The sequence below is a fragment of the Salvia splendens genome, chromosome 8 (assembly GCF_004379255.2).
Source record: "Salvia splendens isolate huo1 chromosome 8, SspV2, whole genome shotgun sequence".
Classification (NCBI taxonomy): domain Eukaryota; kingdom Viridiplantae; phylum Streptophyta; class Magnoliopsida; order Lamiales; family Lamiaceae; genus Salvia; species Salvia splendens.
This window is the reverse complement of record NC_056039.1, coordinates 26,996,412-27,015,882: the sequence shown is the minus strand read 5'-3', so window position 1 is coordinate 27,015,882 and position 19,471 is coordinate 26,996,412. Positions and strand designations below refer to the sequence as shown.

The following is a 19,471-nucleotide window of genomic DNA, read 5'->3' as shown; positions in this document are numbered from 1 at the left end:
GACATCTACTATGGGATGGAGGGAGTATTATATTTAAAAGTGAATTTGTAATTGTATGTGAATGTTAACTTATTTTTATAATAACTAGTTAGATTGTCTATGCATGATACTGATAATATATAGTTAAATGAATAATATATAGAGATTAACTTAAATTATAGTGGATTGTTCAGTCTCCAAGATTATATCTCATGATTAAATTCGTATTATATTTAGTTCATGAGATTGAATCTCACAACTTAACAGATAGATAAACATGTGATAATTAGTCATACTCACTCCATTCTAATTAAAATAATCTCACAACTTAACAGATAGATAAACATGTGATAATTAGTCATAATCACTCCATTCTAATTAAAATAATCTCACAACTTAATATTATGCTACATACATTTGTTCTTTTTTTTATGCTGCATACATCTGTGATACTACTATCGTTTAAGGTACATTTAATATTATTTTTATTTTATTCATTTAGTTTAATTTAACACATTAAAAATTGAAATCATCATTTTTTATTTTGTCAATTACTTAAAAATCAAATCCAATGTGTTATTTTATTAGTTTAGTTTATTAAAGTTATAGAAAAAACGAACACATTGAGATTTAATTTTATTTAATTTATAGAATTAATGACATCAATAATAGTTTTTAGGTATAAAAAAATATACTGTAAAACTAACAAAGAACGGTAACAAGAACTAATTAAGAGTTGTGCTCACAGTCATAGATGATGCATGCTCACATAAGATATGCAGTGTAGCATTTCTCTTAAATACATTTAATTGATTAAATATAATAAATTAATTAGTTTGAGATGATAAAAACAAGATTAATAATATATATTTATACTTATCTTATTTCTAATTATTATAATTAAAAAAATCATATAAATGATAGATAGATAGAATATGTAGTAAAACTTTTGTTCGTGAGAAGCATATGCATTTGAAATACGTGAAAACTTGAGAGAAAGTCCATAATTGAGACTATTTTTCATGGACGGTAGGAGTATTACAAAACCTAGAACAGAGACAGGTCTCAAATGAACGAGAAATATTTACAAAAGCATCTCTTGTTTTTAAATGATCGAACATGATAAATTAGGACTATCCTAATGAATTTGTATATTTTTAATTATGTAACTATTTTTTCAATTATATTATTTTTATATTTTAATGAAATTCATATTTTTTAAATTATCATATACTTCATCTATCCCATAAAAATATGTGCATTTAAAATGACACGAGAATTAACGCACAATTAGTAAAGTAAGAGAAAGAAATGATAGTTAAAGTAGTATTATTGGATAATGGAACCCACATTATTAGTAGTGTTTAATGAGTTGTAATGGCGGACCATAATGGTATAAGTTGTAAATAAATTAATGTATACGATTGGCCGTAGATAGACGAATAAGCCATTAGTCTTTTCTATTGCCTTACTATTCAAATGACTGTACCAAATACATATACAGATAGTCAAAAAGATGAATCGACTTTTAGGAATCATTAAATCCTATAAATGATTGTTCTGGTCTATCATGAAAATTCTTTGAAAACAAAGAATCAAATAATTTTCTGTGGTGAAACAAAATATCTCTCATTTCCCCCTCGAATAGATTGTTTTTTTTTGTTTCCATTTCCAAAGGGCTCCTGTTGTGTTGTTTTGAAGAGGGCACCAATCCTTTCAACCCTGTACCAACATCATACCCCCCAAAACAACGTTCTCTTTCAGGCCTTTCAACCAATCGATTCGACCCCGGAGAGCTGCTTTTGCTAAAACTCGAGCAGTTTCTTGAAAACTTGCTTCAGATATAAAACTTTGAGTATTGAGAGACGCTCTTGTTATGAACTTTACATAAATTGAAATGCCCATGCATATGTTTATGGGACGGATGAAAATAAAAAACGCATATATTTTTATAACAGAGGGAGTATGAGAATATATAAATATATACAATTGCAAAATATATGCTATAAGAAAGAATTAAATAAATATGAGATTTGACACACGAATAGCGTTAAGTAAAGTGATTTCGGAGAAAAAGAGAAGTGATGACATACATAGTGTTAGAGATCGAGTCACTTTTGGGCTTGGTTGATGTATGTTCCTTTCGTATTTTTTGATATAGACAGGTTGGGGGTCTGCCTTAACCCCCCACCATGATGGTGTTTGAGGAAAAAAAAAGACATACATAGTGTTAGAGAAATGCAATTTTAGTATGTTTACCTGTAAATGTCCTCAGACTGTGGGTCAAATGAAAGAAGGTACGTAGGGTTTCTCGAAGAAGCCTTAGAACAACTGTCTCTCAATCGCGAAGGGTGATCGCCAGCCACCATCACGCTCCTTTCAACACTGACACGAACCTCCGGGCGCCCAATTCCACGGGGCTTGAGACGTGAATAAAACCTATGTCAAGCAAGGCACAATGATGCACTGCAAGTCTCATGTGAGTAAGAAGAAGTACACGAGAAACAAATTATAATGTCCTCCATCCATCCCACCGTAAACAACTTGGTATTCATTTTTGTGTCGTCTCAGCTAAAATGAGTCATTTTCTTTTTAGCAAAATATAATACTATAATTACATTCTCTCACTTTATTCTATCTCCTATTTTACTTTCTCTTCACTCTTCTATTTTATGCTCTATCCTATTCTACTTGCTATCCACTTAACTCCAAAAACATCATTTTTTAAAATCTCGTGCCCAAAAAAATACGTCTGCTTATGGTGGACGAAGGGGTTCAATTCTGCATCAGAATTTTGATTCGTAATCAATCATATGTATATTCTCATATATTCGAACACTTGTATGATATTATCTGAGTCCCAAGTTATTTAAATCGTATTTCATTATAAGGCTATTCTAAGTTATTTGAGTCATTTTATTGATAAAAAAAATAAATTTGTCTCTCACACTTCTTTTTTCTTTTTTACTTTATATTCTTTTACGACTTAATTTTTAATTTTTTAAATATCATGCTAAAAAATATTCTAAGTGATGGTGTATATATGAACAAACACCATGCTGAATCTCAATCACCACTAATAGTTTGTACATGCGGATATAATCATCTGAATGCTGGAAACAAACAATGAGGATAGAAAGCGAAAGTATTTACTTTTCGTTAAACAAGTCTAATTATTGAATAGCTCTATTAATTGGTCCGCTAACTATTGCGAAAATGAGTTGATTACTAAATTAATGGAGTAGTGTCTCAAAATGAGACTCTAATACCAGAGAAGGTTCGATGAATCTCACAATTTTTAATTCTTATTATCGTTGAAATGTTGACGTGTACAATGATGCAAAAGCGACATTTGTAACATCTAAGCAACAAAATTGTGATATTGACATCTCCTACAGTTTCCATGCCCCTAAATATAAAATTTTTAGTTCGGCTGCCTCCGTATTCCTACCTTTATTATTTAACCGAAACGTATATCACATGAACTATATTTAAATTAAATACAAAATTAATTATCATTAAAACCACGAAATTGATCCACGACCCCGTCTAAATCGCAATATTATAAATTATACTCCATTTAATCCTTTTTATTCGCATATACATCTAATGATAGATAGTCTTTTTATTCGATACACAACTAATTAATTTTGCAAGAACCTTTCTAGGTAAATTTACATTTTTAGTTTAATTATTGTTGCACACATTACATAAGCATTCACATGTTTTAGTACAATAACGTGTCAATTTACTTAAATAATAGTATTATAAAATTTGGAACCAAATCTTGCAGTTTGAATCATAAATACGAAGAGTGAACGTGTGTAAGTAAGCCTATAAATTGATGTTCAGGTAAAGTTTCTTACCAAACTAATTTTCACACACACACAATATTAAAATACTTCGGAAAAAAATACATTTAGCTGTTTTAGAGTGAGCCCAAATCAACTAATCTGAAAACCCAGTTAGTCAAGTTCAAATTTGACGTCCCTCACAATTATATATAGTACTAACAATTAATCAGTGTACTAATTTAGCAACATAAATGAAGACTTGAAAATGACTGTGAAAGTCGAATTAAAGTGAATAAAATAGAAAAGCCAAAGGCAAGCCTTTTTAGGTACTTATATAATAGCATTAGCAAAGGCAGAGAAGGAAACAAGGGATTATGTTGGATGAAAATCTGTTTAAGATAAAAGATTCGCACATATGCATTTGTATACATATGATGTGTGAAGAATATCTACTGTAGATTGTGGGCACATGCTACAGTGCTACCCCCAAAATGTAAGCAAACCAATCTTTCAAAGGATGCTGGCGCCTAACTATTTATTTATTAAACTATTTAATTAAAATGTATGTGTACGCACCCACATGGGTGTGTGACACCAAATCAACCTTAATCTCATAATTTATTGCATAATACGAGATTCTTGTGTTGGTTAGTACATTGGTCGCACAACAAGTCTATAAAAGATTGGCCGAGCTCTGTGGCCTAGGATCACATTATTGTTTCCCAACTTTTTATTAAACTATCATACATCCAAGATTCTTCTAAAAGATTGATCACTCCTATTATAATTAGCAGCATGATTGTGGTTGTTTACTTCATTACTTAATTCTTTTTTGTGATTTTGGAAGATATTAAAGTACATACTTACTCTTATTTTAATACTAGTTTATGTTGTATTAGATTATTAGGTTTGTTATAGTTTAACTATGGCCATGAGTTTTGAATTTGTTTGACATGTAGATACAGAGATTGAAATTCTTTTTAACATTTTTCTAATATCATCAATTTCCAATTCAGGCTAATTAAGATTAGGCCAAAAGTATAATAACTCCAAATACTTCATATGTTATATGATCTCAATCTGTGAGAAGATTTGCTGAAAAGTTTCTCATAATTACATCTTCAGTTTATCATTTTTCATAAAACAAACAGTGAACTTCATTTCCTGAACTATGTCATTTACACGCACGCGGTCCCTAAGCTAAAAAATATAACTATTAATACTTGAACTTATGGTATTATATAATTAAGGTTCTTTTCAGACTTTTTTTAGAATGAAAATAACCCAAATTTCATAATGATGTACCAAATTTGGGAGACCTACAGTTTTTTGGGCCTTGGAGTTTTTATCGGGCTTGGAAGAAAATACAGTGGTATCGATTTGCTCTTTGGTGAATCTTCTGACTCGGAATCATATACAAGCATTTTATTCATTATGATTTCATTTCGCAGAATAACAATATACTCTTAAGAGCAACTACAGTGGGGTGCCCTAAAGCCCGCCCTATGCACCACCACGTCAACATTTTATCCTTCTCCCCTTCCACCTGCAGTGGGGCGCCCTAAGTCGCGCCCTAAGGGGCGCCCTAAGCATTTTACTATTGTTTTGTTAATTAATTTAAATGTTTTCAAATATATAAATGCAAACTTAGAAAAACACAACGATTAACTAAGAACGGCAAAAAATTCATTGATTATAAAAAAAAAGTTACACGGGTTAAAAAAAATTTGACTATCCTAAAGCCCCAACTTCCGGCTCAACTCATCGATCAACCTCTGGAGGAATTCGGCCCTGGCCGGATCCGTACACTTCATAAGGGCGTTGTGCGTATCCAACAACGTCTGTGCCATCGAGGCCGTTGCCAAATCTGCGTAGGCAAGTGTCACTGGGGTCGGGATCGGCGATTGGGGGGGGGCGACCGAGGAAGATGTCGCCTTCGCCTTCCCCTAGTTCTTCGCAGCCTTGACGCCTATGAGACGCCGCCGGGAGGACATCAGTGTGCTGGAAGTCTCTTCCTCCGTGCACGTCTGGTTGAGGTCCACCGGACGAGTTCCACTTTCGCTGGTTGTGTAACCACCAGTGTCGGTGGCCTTTGTCATCTTCGCCGCACCGGTGTGCAGAATCCCACCTTGAAACTTCTGCTTGTCCCTCAAGAGCGCCCAGATGTTGAAATGCTTGAAGTCGCCGTACATGGACTGGTACGACAACAGCGCTCTATCGCGCACGTCGCTCAAGCTCTCGCCGCTTTCGTGATCCCTCGAGCACTTCTCGTACTCCGCCGCGAACAGGTTGACTTGCTTCTTCACCTGATCCCAGTGCTTGCGGAGCTGCTCCCGTTGGCGCTTGTACGCGCCGGCGGCTTCGCCTCATTGTAGCGCTCGGCGATGCGCTTCCACTACGCGAGCTGCTTTTGGTTGTTCGCGAATATCGGGTCCTCCAAAATATCCACCCAACACCTCGCCAAGACGAGGGTTTCATCCGGCTGGTAGTTCGTACGGTCGGGGGCGTACTCTTCACAAGTTGTCGGAGGTGGCAACTTGTGCACCCGGTGCTTGGTCCGCTTCTTTTTGGCGGGAGCGGGGGTGGCGGCGGCGGCGCGACGGGAAGCGGCGGCAGGGCGAGTTGGAGACGGCTCCATGTCGGAGTGATCGTACGAATCCGTACTGAAGTCCGGATCGTACTGCGTGTTGGCGTCGAACGACCGATATTTGCTAGGTTGTGTACCCGGCCACCGTGCGCCATCTCCAAACATCGGGCTACTAGGACTTGAGTATCCACTGAAATCCATTTTATAACGTAATTTGAGAGTTTAAAAGTTAATCGAAAAGTTACAAATGAAAAGTGAAGCTGGGGTATATAAAAAACAAAAATTTTGAATTAAAAAAAAAATTAAAACGCGTTGCATCGTCCGCGCCGTCGTCCGCGTCACCCACAGTGGACGGACGATGGCGCGGACGATGCCCTATTGTCCGCGCTTCGTCCGCGGACTAAGCGTCGGGCGCGGACGACGCATCGTCCGTCGTCCGCGGAGCTACAGTGGCGGAGCACGCCCGATGCATAACGTGGTTATATAGGTTGTTACAAAATTCATTTATTGAGATTTTTGCTTAGACATTTAATTATTGTTATCACAATTTCAGTAAGAAAGTTATGACTTATCTGGCCCAGTTGACAGCATTATGATGGACCAAAAAGTATTTTAGTTATTAGTTAGTTTTCAATTTAATATATATGCACAATGCAGCACAATATAGTTAACGTTATTACAATAGTTTCTCCTGTCCAACTAAATTACTATCTTATTTCAACTTTAACCTTTGTGGTAGAATAAAATAGAATAAAATAGACGGTATTCTAATTGTCATATGAAATAAAAGTAATTAAACAAATCATAATAAATTATAATATTACTCCATAAAATAAATAAAGTAAGAGAGGGAAATAAAATTGAAGGTAAATAAGAGAAAGAGAGAGAAAAAATTGGATTAAGTATGATGATGCAGTTGTTAGCGAGTTTAGCTCACCGTCCATTTTCACAGCATAATGTGAAGTGAAGCCACTGATATTGCCTTCAGTTTCAGGGGTTTAATTCGTGTAATTCCTCAATTTCATTTATTAAATCATTCTGTATTTGCCTTTGTTCATGCTCGATTTTCAGCTCTTCCTTCTGGATATGAGTTCCAGATTTTGGAGACTTGTATTCATTTCTCTTTTCATCAACTTGAACTTTGATTGTCTTGGTTATTGTGAGTTTTGGTACTTTTAAGCACCCTGATTTTGTGTTCTAGTTTGAATACTTTTAATTTGATGGAAGAATTACTGCTGTTTAAGGTTTATTTTGACAGGATAAGAGGGGAAATGAGTGTAGGATGTGTTTCAATGTTGAATATAGATAGTAGGCCAGTAGCAAAATTTTTTTACTAAATATTAGCTTCTCAAAGTTTGTATGCATGGAAAAAGAGGCATTGTTCTTCTCAGACTCTTGCTTGCTTTATGAATGTTAGTTACTCCTGATATTTGTTTATATACCATTGCATTGGGCTCCATATCTGTAATGTAAATGCGGTTGTTTTGCTGGATTTTAATCAAGAGCAGAGATTCTGCATTGGACTTTTTTAACTCTACTTCCGGTGTTAGCATCCTGCGCAATGTTAACAAACATAAATTGACAGCGCAGCGACATACGTAGATCAGGTTGTTGCCCCAATTTCATATTGGATGTGTTCTGAAGCCTAAGCTTAGGACTCTTGCTGTATATGCTTCTGGTACAGATGTTGTTGTAGAGGAGGCAGATTTATCTTCAGCAGATAGCGAAGCCTACGTGAGTGCCCCAAATGCTGCAGACACCGGTGGAGAGTCATCTGTTGTACCTGAAACCAGTCCTATTAAGTCTCAATGTTCAAGGCCTTCTAGAAAGAGTGACATGCCGCCTGTGAAGAATGGGGAACTTATTGCAGGAGCAACTTTTACTGGAAAAGTTCGACCAATCCAGCCATTTGGTGCTTTTACTGATGGTAAGATTAGTTGAAGCAAGTTTGGAAACGGGCCGAATATCCTTGAGCATGCATTCTGACAACTCTAGCAGGGTTCAACAACATAGAGAATCTCCAGATGAAAATGATAAATCCAGACCTCCTAGAAGGATGAGTCAAAATTCCAACCAGAGAAGAGACGAGCCAAAGAAATTCTCAAAGTTCGTCAAAGGCCAAGATATGGAGGGAACTGTCAAAAATCTAACTAGAGCCGGTGCTTTTATTTCTCTGCCTGAGGCTGAGGAAGGATTTCTGGCTCAATCTGAGGAAAACGATGGGGGGTTTGGGAGAATTATGGGTGTCACACTGGAAGTAGGGCAAGAAGTCAGTGTCCGAGTTTTGAGTCTTTCTAGAGGACAGGTAACGTTAACCATGAAAAAGGATGAAGATGTTAAACAGTCGGATTAAAAGCTAACCCAAGGCACGGTACATACAGCAACTAACCATTTTGTTCTAGCTTTCCGTAGCAATGAAGCTATTGCTACCTTTTTAGATGATAGAGAAAGTGAGAGGCAACAAGCTAAGGAAGCGGAGGAAATCTCAAACGATGCAGATGACATGGTAGCCAGCATAGCAGAGGACACTTGAGCCATAGAAAAAAAATCTGAGGACTCTGAAACTGACTCACAGGATATTGAATCCAAACCTGCAGGTTTGTAGTCAAAGCCTTAAATAGGACTGGAAACCTTTTCCATCTCAACAGTAAGTTTATACTGTTATTTCTGCTGGAGTCGATATAGCTGTGAATTCTGCTGATCCTCAGCCAAATGGAGATTCCTCAAATTCAATCTAACAAAGAAACAGTTGTAAAAGGTTGGTGTTTTTTCCTTTTCTAAATTATCCTGTATATGTACATTTATACTAGTGGTAAGACATCGCACTAAACAACAGCCTCGTTAGCTTTTCGTAACTCTCTGAGGTGAGAAAGCAGAACTAATTTGGATCTCAGGGTCTTTCTGGTCAGATTAAATAAGTGGTATTGGTATCCATCGTGCTTATAACTAAGCTATGTGAACATTTAAATTTAATTATATGGATACAGTAAAAATTTGTTGAATGATGACCAAACCACCTTAAACTTCATAACCTTCCTTTTCTGTACTACTTTTGAAGGTGAACGTCGAATTTATATCATTGTGGTCTTTATCTTGTTATGCTGGAATGCTGCTGCTGTATTCACCAGCTCTTGTGAAGCAGTTGCGGGGGAGGAAACAGAAGCAGGAATGATGTGAATCAGGGAAGCACCAAACTAATAGGAGTGGAGGCATCCAATTAACCAAACAGGAGCTATGGTCTGTTTCAAACATCAATATGCCTATTAAAATGGTGTCTAAATGCTCTTCTAAGACCATCATTGTCTTCATCGTCGAAAGAGCTTCCCTTAAGTACCTTACACGCCTCAATCGGAGCCATGATGAGGGACGCGTGGGCGGGCGTTTTTCCAACTAGAAAACACCCCGTCGGACGTTTTTGTCGAGAGATCAGGTTTTGTCCGGAAACTTTGCGTGGGCGAGAGAAATGAGCCGTGGGAACACCCGGTCGAGCGTTTTGTGAGTTGTCCGAGATGTGACTTTATTACCATACTTTGTCACTCCTAGTATAAATACTACACTAAGTTTGTTCTTGAGCAGCTTTTGAATGATATTGTAGAACAAAGTATCAAATTCGAGAACTCCCTTCATCTTTGAAGGTTTATCTATAATCTCTTGTGGTTGCATTTCAATCTATTGTCTGGTTTATATTAAATGTTAAGGTATGCGCAATTCTAGTTCTTGTGTTTGTAGTTTTGTGGAGCCATTAGATTTTTGCTTTGGTGAAAGTTGTCTTGGTTGTCTTAATTGTTTTGTAGAAGGTACATAGGTTCCAAACATCTATCTAAATCATAAGAGCATCCACATCCATGCTCTTGCCAAGAGCACGGATGTGGACCTCGGACCCACCTTTATTCTTTTTTAATTCCATGTTCTTCCGCAAGAACACAACACCCACATCCATGCTCTTTCGCAAGAGCATGCTCAAGGGTCCCACAATTCTACTCCCTCCATCCCATAAAAATATGAGCATTGCGTATGACACGAGAATTAAGACAAATTTGATAAAGTAAGAGAGCGGATGAGAATGATACGGTAAAGTAAGAGAGGGGAAAAGAGACCTACATTATTAAATTGATATAACTTTTCAAATATGGAGTACACATGTTTTAGTGGGACGGACGAAAATGAAAAGTATACATATTTTTATGGGACGGAGGGAGCATTATTCAATTTAAATACTTCAATTATTAAAAACATTTCCACAATATTAAAAATCCATTCAATTTTTTTAAAAAAAATCAAAAAAATTGAAAAAAGGGGGTCAAAAAACAGCTATATTTTTTGGAATTCGAAAATAATTTTCTTTCTTTTTTTCGGATTATTTTTTATTTTTTATGAATTTTTTAAAAAATAAATAAATTTAACGGAAATAAAACGTGCCCAATTAGGAGGCACCACGTAGACGTGCTCTTCGGCACGACAGTGCTCTTGCGATTGAGCACCGCCGTTACGTCTGCAAGAGCACAGAGGCGAGCAGAGCACGGCGGGTGCTCGTTACGACGAGCACCGCTACGAATGCTCTAACACCTTCATTTTACAAGAGCAAGTCTAGGAAAAACATGTGTCATGAATCAACAAGATTCATATTGAGGAATGATGGGCTGTAAAAGAGCCCTTAGAGCATCCACAATAGCGGATGTCCCGGCGGACGTCGGATCGGCGTGCCGGACGTCCGCGCTGGACATCCGCCATTAGGCAGCATGCATACGGATACGGACGTCCACTGCGGACACCGGAGTTCCGCGGCTTTCCGGGGCGTCCGCCATTGCGTTGACACGACGGACGTCCTGATTTTTTTTTGTATTTTGTGGATGTCCGTCGGGATGTCCTTGGGGATGTCCGTCATTGTGTAGTAGGATGTCCTTATGACGTGGCAGTGCAGTGAGATGTCCTTATGACATGGCAGAATGTGTTTTTGGGAAGTGTCCGCCGGGACATCCGTCTCATTGTGGATGCTATGAGGGAGACATTGAAAAAGCTTACGGGTACCTCCGTAAGAAAGGTTCGTATATCCATGATAGCAGGATTATCGTTATTGCTTTAGAAGTTCGTTCATTATTTCTGTGACCACTCTTGATACTTAACAACATTGTAATAAACGACAAAAATTACAGTTTAATTGATATCCATATCCAAATTAGAGAGCAATCCCCTAAAACTTTATTACAAATATTGTTCCTAGAGCGTTTCCTTATTTATAGTTTGTTGGACCATGTGTTCACAGAAAACACAATTATACATAAAGACATGCTAAATTGTGGTTTAGGATACTAATTAATTGAAGGTTGCAAGCACGTGCAACATTACATTTCCCACCTAATCTAAACTAAAAAAAATGCATATCATCATCAATTCATCATGAGCAATCAATATCATGAAAATTAAGATGGAGCCCAATAATCAGCCCCATTCTCACTCCCAAAATCTAGTGTGCATGATAATGGAACCAAGCACAGCCCCCTACTCTTTAAATCCTTCTTTGCCTCTTCTTCACATTTCTAATTAACACCATCAAATATAAAATTAATTTCATTAGTATGTAAAATAATATTTTGTTGGTATATATATATATATATACCTCTTGGGTGATGTTTCCTGATCCAGTGGCCAAGTACGGTAGGCTAAGGGCCTGCATATTTCAAGGGGGGATTTCATCGACATACAAAAAGGAATTTTCTTCTTGGAAATAACACTAAAAATTAGTACTCATTTTTCATGAAATTAAGTGCAACAAAAGGTCACCTCAATTTGACGTTGAAGGAATCTAATGTATCCAATTGCTTCCAACAACACGGAAGCTGTGTCAGTCTGCAATAAGATTTATACAATGAATTCCTTTTATTTACAAACAAAATATACGAAGCTTGACATCATATAGTAGTACTATTCATGAAAGTGATGTGTTCACTTTAACCCTAATTTTCGAGGACTCTTTAACATAATTATGATAAAATAAAAGAAAATTAACCCTAATTGTGGGGCCAATAAATATTTAGTATGTTGAATTTATTTACCTTGCCGAAAGGGGTGACGAGCTGGTGAAGGGCTGTAATCCTGTCCCCCAATTTTTCCTTTCTCACCTATTTTTGAAAATCGAATCAAGGTCGCAATTTAGAGAAATCAGCAAAATTAAGTAACGGAATTATTAATTCAACATCACATCCAAAAACATTTCTATTTCTATGTGGGACTATATGCTTAATACCAGCAAGGGGAATATGCATATATTGAGAAACGACAAACAAGAAAGGACAACTTTATTATGACATCAAATGAAAAAATTGATCATAAATTAATTTAACAAAAGCTGCCAACTAAAAAAATAAAGTGTGGGTGACTCTAAAATTGACTTGATTTTGAGTTACCTTGATGCCAGATTGAGCTGAAGTTGTTGGATTCATCTTCGATTTCTTGGCAGCTCCACTCTCGCACTTCATCAAAATCTAAAAATCCAAGTTATGATTAATTTGATATTTTAACAAAATTCCATCACAAAAGTATAATCCAGCTTGATAATTTAAATAATTTCACATTGATGATTTATCTTACCTCGGATGATTTGGGAGGCCTGAATTCAAGATTTCCGACGTAGGTCGTCGGTTGCTCCATAGGCTCATCATCTTCTCCAGCAAACCCTCTGCACATTTAATTTAATCAAAGCAAAGAAATTCAGCATGTGAATATAACCTAATTTTTGCAAGGGTTTTGAAAATAAATAATAGTAGCAATTTTTTTCATATAATTAATCAACATTTTGGAATATTAATTTGCATGAAACCCCCTAATTCCATGCATCAAGAAGTGTGTGAGAGAGAGAGAGAGTTACAAGACTAGTTGGCTCCATGAGTGTGGAAACTCCTGAGAGGCAGGGCACGAGAGAGGCGGTGGCGCGGGTGATTGGTGAGGCTGAGGGGTATGATTTTGCAGCAAAGGGTGGCTGTTAGTGGTAAACCAGTTGTTGGCGCCGGCGGCCACCATTTGCTGCACCGGAAGAATCCCTTCATTCATCTCTCTTTCACTCACTAAGGAAAAATTAAAAACCAAAAAATTCAAATGACTTTGCTTTCTACTCTCTATTTTACTCACTAGAGAGAGACCTTTTATTTTGTCTTTTCACTTTCACTTTAAGCCCCCTTTTTTTTCTTCTTTGATGCACTTGAGGATGGCCTTGTACAAACTTCTACTCTCTTGATCTCCTAATGCAAAAGTTGTTACAACTAGTTCTATTAATTGTAAAATGTAAAATATATAGAATGAGAATATAAGATGGAATAGTATAAAATAATAACATATTGTAAGATGTAAAATGGTTTGAGAAGCTTTATCTTTCTAACCTGGCTTTTTGGCCCCTCTTTACTATTGGTATACTTTTAGGTATTCTTTCTTCCTTTTATGTCCTTTTCTCCTTACTTTAGCATTTCAACACCTATTTAAAGTTGGGAAATGGGAGGCCTATTTTGGTAAAAGATTCTTTAATATACACTGTACAAAAATGACTTTATTGTATTGCATGTATCTGATCAAGGGTCACAATTATGCAGTCACTTGGGGAATATTGATTTGTATGCTCATTTATGTTCTAGTGTTTTCATTTTGAATTTTGAAACGATTACTTTCAATCACATATGTAGAAAAAAAATAAGTGAGTCGGAACTTCGTTAAGAAACTTGAAATCCCCTAAAAATGTAAGAAAAGTAAAGACTAAATAAATTTAAAAGAGATCCAAATAAAATTTTATTTTTATCGTGCGAACAGGAACCATTTCCCGGCCTTCGATCATGGAAATCTATGATGAATGGAGTATCTTTTTATTGGATAACTTAAACAGTAGTATTAATCTTCGAAGTCCATGAGAGGCAAAAAATTTAATTAATTTTTACCTTTTTCGAGTATAGTTAATTTCATTGTGAAAGCAATGATGCCTTAATTTAGTAGTACATTGCTATCAGTTGGAACAATAAGATATGATTTTCAGAATAGCCAAGCCCAAAATTAAGTATACATATATGGAGTACATATATAATAAGTGACAAAATGTTGTTGATGTTGCCGAAAGGAATATTTGTTGTTTGCTTTGGGATTAAATAAGAGTTTAAACGAATCACATAACTACTATTTTGTCTAGAGTATATAAGGACAAAATTGCATGTTTAGTTTGTTATTAGTTTAAGCAATTCATCAGATTGAAAATATTCTTTTCGTCCATGTACCTCTAGTTTTTTAAAACACAACTACCTACCGTTAATTTATAATTTGGCAGCATAATCTATTAGTTTAGTCATTTCAAAATCTTATGCATTATAGAACTTGAAAAAGGGGAATTTTTGTGGTTGCGAAAACTAATTTTAGAAGGGATAAATATACTTTTGTTTTATTATACTCCATTAAACGTGTTTAAAACAAAAATTTATTGTATATATATTCAACTTAAATTATAATGAGGGTGTGTTTGGCACCATTGGTGCTTTGGAATTGCAAATGGAACTTCCAATTCTAAATCCAACGCTTGATATTAGAAAAACATTTGAAATTGGAATTGAAAATCTAAATATTTTGTAGGCATCTTTCTTTCAACTTCCACATATTATACACGACACTTACTTCACACATGAAATGCATAATGCATTCACAGGAAATGCACATCCCTTTCGGCTCTCTCTCCCAAATTTATATTTTAGCCGTTCTCCTTTTCTCGTTTCTTTTTCTTTTAGCTTTATTTTCGTTTTTCTTATAGTATATTTAAATTTAAGTTTGTGTAATTTTTCACTCTCTTTAAATTATTGTTTGATTGATTTACTTTCATTTTTAAAATTTACGATAGTAATTTTATATCAATTTTTAATTATATTAGAAAAGAATTGAAAATATATTACTATTATAACTTGAAATTTATTCATATAGAATAATAGAATACGATTACAAATAAATTACTACTATATCATATTCATATTACATCGTTATGAACACACTCCCGGAAATTGTGCGGCCCAAAAGACTTTACAACTCAAGCCCATCTAGCTATTTGTACCGCAAAAGTGCAAAGTAAAATAGGAGGTATTTCTACTAAAGTAGTTGCAGTATTTGAATAAATCATATGCATGTCCTTTTTTTATTGTTTATAGCATCATAATCCAAAATCAATATCAAATCTTTATTTTTAGATTTTAAAATGAGTGGATAAGATTAAATCTTAGGAATTTTAATAAATAGTAGATAAAATATTAACAAAAGGGTCAGATCGTCATTCTGTTATCATATCATAAATTTCGTATTTTTTTATATCAATATAAGTATTGCAAATATCAACACAATAACATGAGTATTTCAACACAAATACATGAAAATATCAACAAAGTTTTATTGAGATTTCACATGCATTATATTGAGATTTTACAAGCATTATATTGAGATTTTTTGATGTATTTGTTGATAAAAAAATCTGCTTATCAACATATACGAAAATAGAAATAAAAATCATCAAATTTCATCATCCGAACGTTGTCGGAACATCTGCAATTGAGATCTCGTTAGAATCCTTATAAAACTAACTTTAATTTGATATATTTTTTGAGAAAAATTAATTTAAATCGATAGAGTTACGTAAATTTAAAGTTTTAGGATAATTTTATTAAGAGAGAATTGACATTAATACCTTTTAATTTTATTTAATAATTATTTAAATTTAAGATATAATCCACTTGGCATTATATCAACCACTAGATCTCCTAATCTAATGATTAAAAATTGATCTTAATTTTAGATTAGTAATTAGTTAGCAAATTGATCACATCCCAATCATATACTACTGATATATAATTCACGCAAATCTTTTCCTCTATAACTCTAATACTTAAAACAATTTGTAGAAAATAAAGGAATTATAAATTTAGTTGGAATTAAAAAAAAATTACATTCAATTCGGTTTTATGCTTGAGTAAAGTCTATTGGATATTTAAGTCAATTATGTGAACACGATAACGAAACAACACGATACAAGAAGGCCAAATCCACTTACGATACCATAAGAATATGCTTAGCATGAATACGAACACCACACAACTTATACAACAAACACATGGACATGACATGAATACGAGAACGATCTAATAAATATGATAACATTTTACGGTTAATTTACATTAAAAAAATGAAAAAAATGAGTGGACTAAATGGTCCTTGTACTATGGGTATATCTCGCCCACAGTCCCTGAACTTTAAAAATATCGTCATACATCCCTAGACTAAGGGTTTATCTCAATTTTGGTCCTTTTGCCATTTTTTGATACGAAAATACCCTTTTGAGCATTTGGGCAATTTGGTCTTTTTACACTTTTAACATTTTAAATCTGATATTATTTCAGTGATGTACTAAATCTGATTTTATTTCAAAATTATCATTCTTCTTCCCTTTTGTCATCCTCCTTTTGTCATCCACCACTTTGTTTCTTTATTTCAATATTAGATTTAATTTTATAAAAATAAATTTTAAATTTCGATTTTTAAATATCAATAAATTTTATTAATTATTAAAATTATTAAATAACAAAAAAATTAATAGGTTTTGTCAATATTTGATAGTGTCTAATATTTAATCAATAAAGTATGCCGACGCCAACTTAGTTTTAAACATAAATAGATCATATAACACGATTTATTCATAAATAAATATGCATCTAATGTAAGACTAATATAATTTTTGTTTATTTATAGAAAACAATCAAAATTACTAGAAAATTTCAACAAAAATACTCCTATATAAAATTTTAAGTAGTACTCCCTCCGTCCCCAAAGAGTATGAATTTTGGGTTCGGCACGGGTTTTAATGCATTATTGATAAAGTAAGAGAAAGATAGATAGAGAATGTTTTTTAAGTATTGTTAGTGGAGAATGGGTCACACCTCATTAGAGAGAAGAGAGTTTCCAAAATTGAAAGTTCATACTCTTTGGGGACGGACGAAAAAGGAAATAGTGCATACTCTTTAGGACGAAGGGAGTATCAAATTTTTAGTCAACTTCATAATATTTAATCACAAGCAATTATAACAGCCGAACGGAGGCTAAATAGAATAGTTCTAATTTTTCTATCATAATTAATACTCCCTCCGTTTCTTCATAGTTGAGTCATTTTTTCATTTTGCGAAGTTTGCTCATAGTTGAGTCATTTTCCTATATAGTAACTTTTTTCTCTTTCTTACTTTACTCTCTCTTACTTTATTCTCTCTACTTTATTCACTTTCTACTTTATTCTCTCTACTTTATTCACTTTCTACTTTATTCTCTCTACTTTTTTCCTTCTCTTACTTTTTATCTATTTATTTAACACATCTAACATCCCTTTCTTAAACTCCGTGCTGAAAAGTTTTGCCTCAACTATGAAGAAACGGAGGGAGTATTATTTTTTTTACTTCTTCAATTCAGCTTAATATTATATTAAATAACAAAAATTAATAGTTTTAATCAATATTTAAAGTGTCCATGAATTAATAGTTTTAATTAAATAAATTTATTGATATTTAAAAATCTAAATTTAAAATTTAATTTTATAAAATTACATCTAATATTGAAATAAAGAAACAAAGTAAAGGATGAAAAAAGGGAGGAAGAATGTTAATTTTGAAATAATATCAGGTTTAGTACATCATTGAAATAATACTCCCTCCATCCACCATTTAAATAGCCCTTTTGCCACTTTGATTTATCCACGATTTATAGAACCATTTACTTTATTCCACTTTTAGTATGCAAACTCTACATTCTACCAACTTTTTACACTCACAATCTAATATAAAACTAATACTTTAAATGGGTCTCATATTCTACCCACTTTCTCATTTTACTTTTCTTCACAAAGTCAAATAATTTCTTAAAACCCGTGCTGAGTCAAAAGGGCTCTTTAAATCGTCGACAGAGGGAGTATTAAGATTTAAAATGTTAAAATTGTAAAAAGACCAAATTGCCTAAATGCTCAAAAAGGTATTTTCGTATTAAAAAATGGCAAAATGATCAAATTTGAGATAAACCCTTAGTCCAGGGATGTGTGACGATATTTTTAAAATTCACAGACTATGGGCGAGATAAACTCATAATCCAGGGACATTTTTGTAGTTCAGTCTTAACAAAAAAAAAAGTGATTTCATTTAGCCTGTAATAAGATAAATAATGGGCTAAACTTAGTGTTTGGTAGCAAAGAATATTAACAATCTTTGCTTTTGTTGGACAATTTTTCTTTTACTTCAAATCGTTTTCGGTAATATTGTGAAGAAGAAGACCAAAAATATTTTTCTCTAAAAAAACCAAAAAGTAAGTCTGATGGGGTGCGTACTAAACAAGCCCAACAGCAATGACGGCCCATCAGCCCAAAGCCCAAGGAAGAGTATGAGTTCGGCATTACCAAAGAGTTCGGCCTCAGCCTACAGCTCGGTAAAAGCCAACCAATCAAGCTCTGCTCTCAGGTCGGCATCAAGCTCTACTCTCAGATCGGCAACCAAAGCAGTTCGGTCTCAGTATTCGACCGAACAAGGAGTTAGTGGACCCATACAGGATTTCCACAACTTCCAACACACCCACTACCACGTGGTGTCAACTCAGGCCACGATCGTAGGCCATGACCTACGCTACATCCACGATCTTAGGCCATGACCTACACGACATCCACGACTTAGGGTGGTGATGCAAGCCACGATCTTAGTTCAATATATAAATAGAACTTAGATCTGATAGACAGGGGTTAAGCTCTCTAGAGATAAAATATCATATAGCAAGTCTGTGTTGTAAGCTGTAATCCCAGATCAAGCAATACAATCTTGCCCTCCCTTCTTCCCGTGGACGTAGATTTACTTCAGTAAATCGAACCACGTAAATTCATTGTGTCGTAGTCTTTATTCTCTACCAGCATTTACTAACATCAGAAATTCGCGGATTCATCACTGGCGCCGTCTGTGGGAACCAGAGAACCAAATTTGTGATAAAGCGAATTTTTGACCCTTTTTCCACCCCAAAAAAATGCATACCAGATCACACACTACCCGTAATACCGTTCGTGAAAACCATGTGGAAGCTAGTCCAGCCCGCA

At 34.6% G+C, this 19,471-nt stretch overlaps 1 protein-coding gene and 1 pseudogene across 1 annotated transcript; one reads left to right on the top strand and one right to left on the bottom strand.

Annotated features, from left to right (window-relative positions):
* Positions 1-7,833: 7,833 nt before the first annotated feature.
* On the top strand, positions 7,834-10,007 carry LOC121746001 (annotated as a pseudogene).
* A 1,487-nt stretch (positions 10,008-11,494) lies between these two features.
* LOC121744933 (transcription factor bHLH68-like) lies at positions 11,495-13,632 on the bottom strand. Its single transcript, XM_042138647.1, has 7 exons — positions 13,226-13,632; positions 12,949-13,036; positions 12,765-12,842; positions 12,414-12,479; positions 12,142-12,207; positions 11,978-12,028; positions 11,495-11,897 (listed from the first exon to the last, which is right to left on the bottom strand). Exons 1-7 carry the CDS (start codon positions 13,405-13,407, stop codon positions 11,781-11,783), a joined length of 648 nt encoding a protein of 215 aa, XP_041994581.1. The 5' UTR covers positions 13,408-13,632; the 3' UTR covers positions 11,495-11,780.
* Positions 13,633-19,471: the final 5,839 nt, after the last annotated feature.

Coding starts and splice junctions, on each gene's coding strand:
- LOC121744933 (XM_042138647.1), bottom strand. CDS start 13,407: ATGAATGAAGGGATTCTTCCGGTGCAGCAAATGGTGGCCGCCGGCGCC. Junction 12,480..12,764: donor CAGCTCAATCTGGCATCAAG/GTAACTCAAAAT, acceptor TTTCAAAAATAG/GTGAGAAAGGAAAAATTGGG. Junction 12,029..12,141: donor TCCTTCAACGTCAAATTGAG/GTGACCTTTTGT, acceptor TGAAATATGCAG/GCCCTTAGCCTACCGTACTT.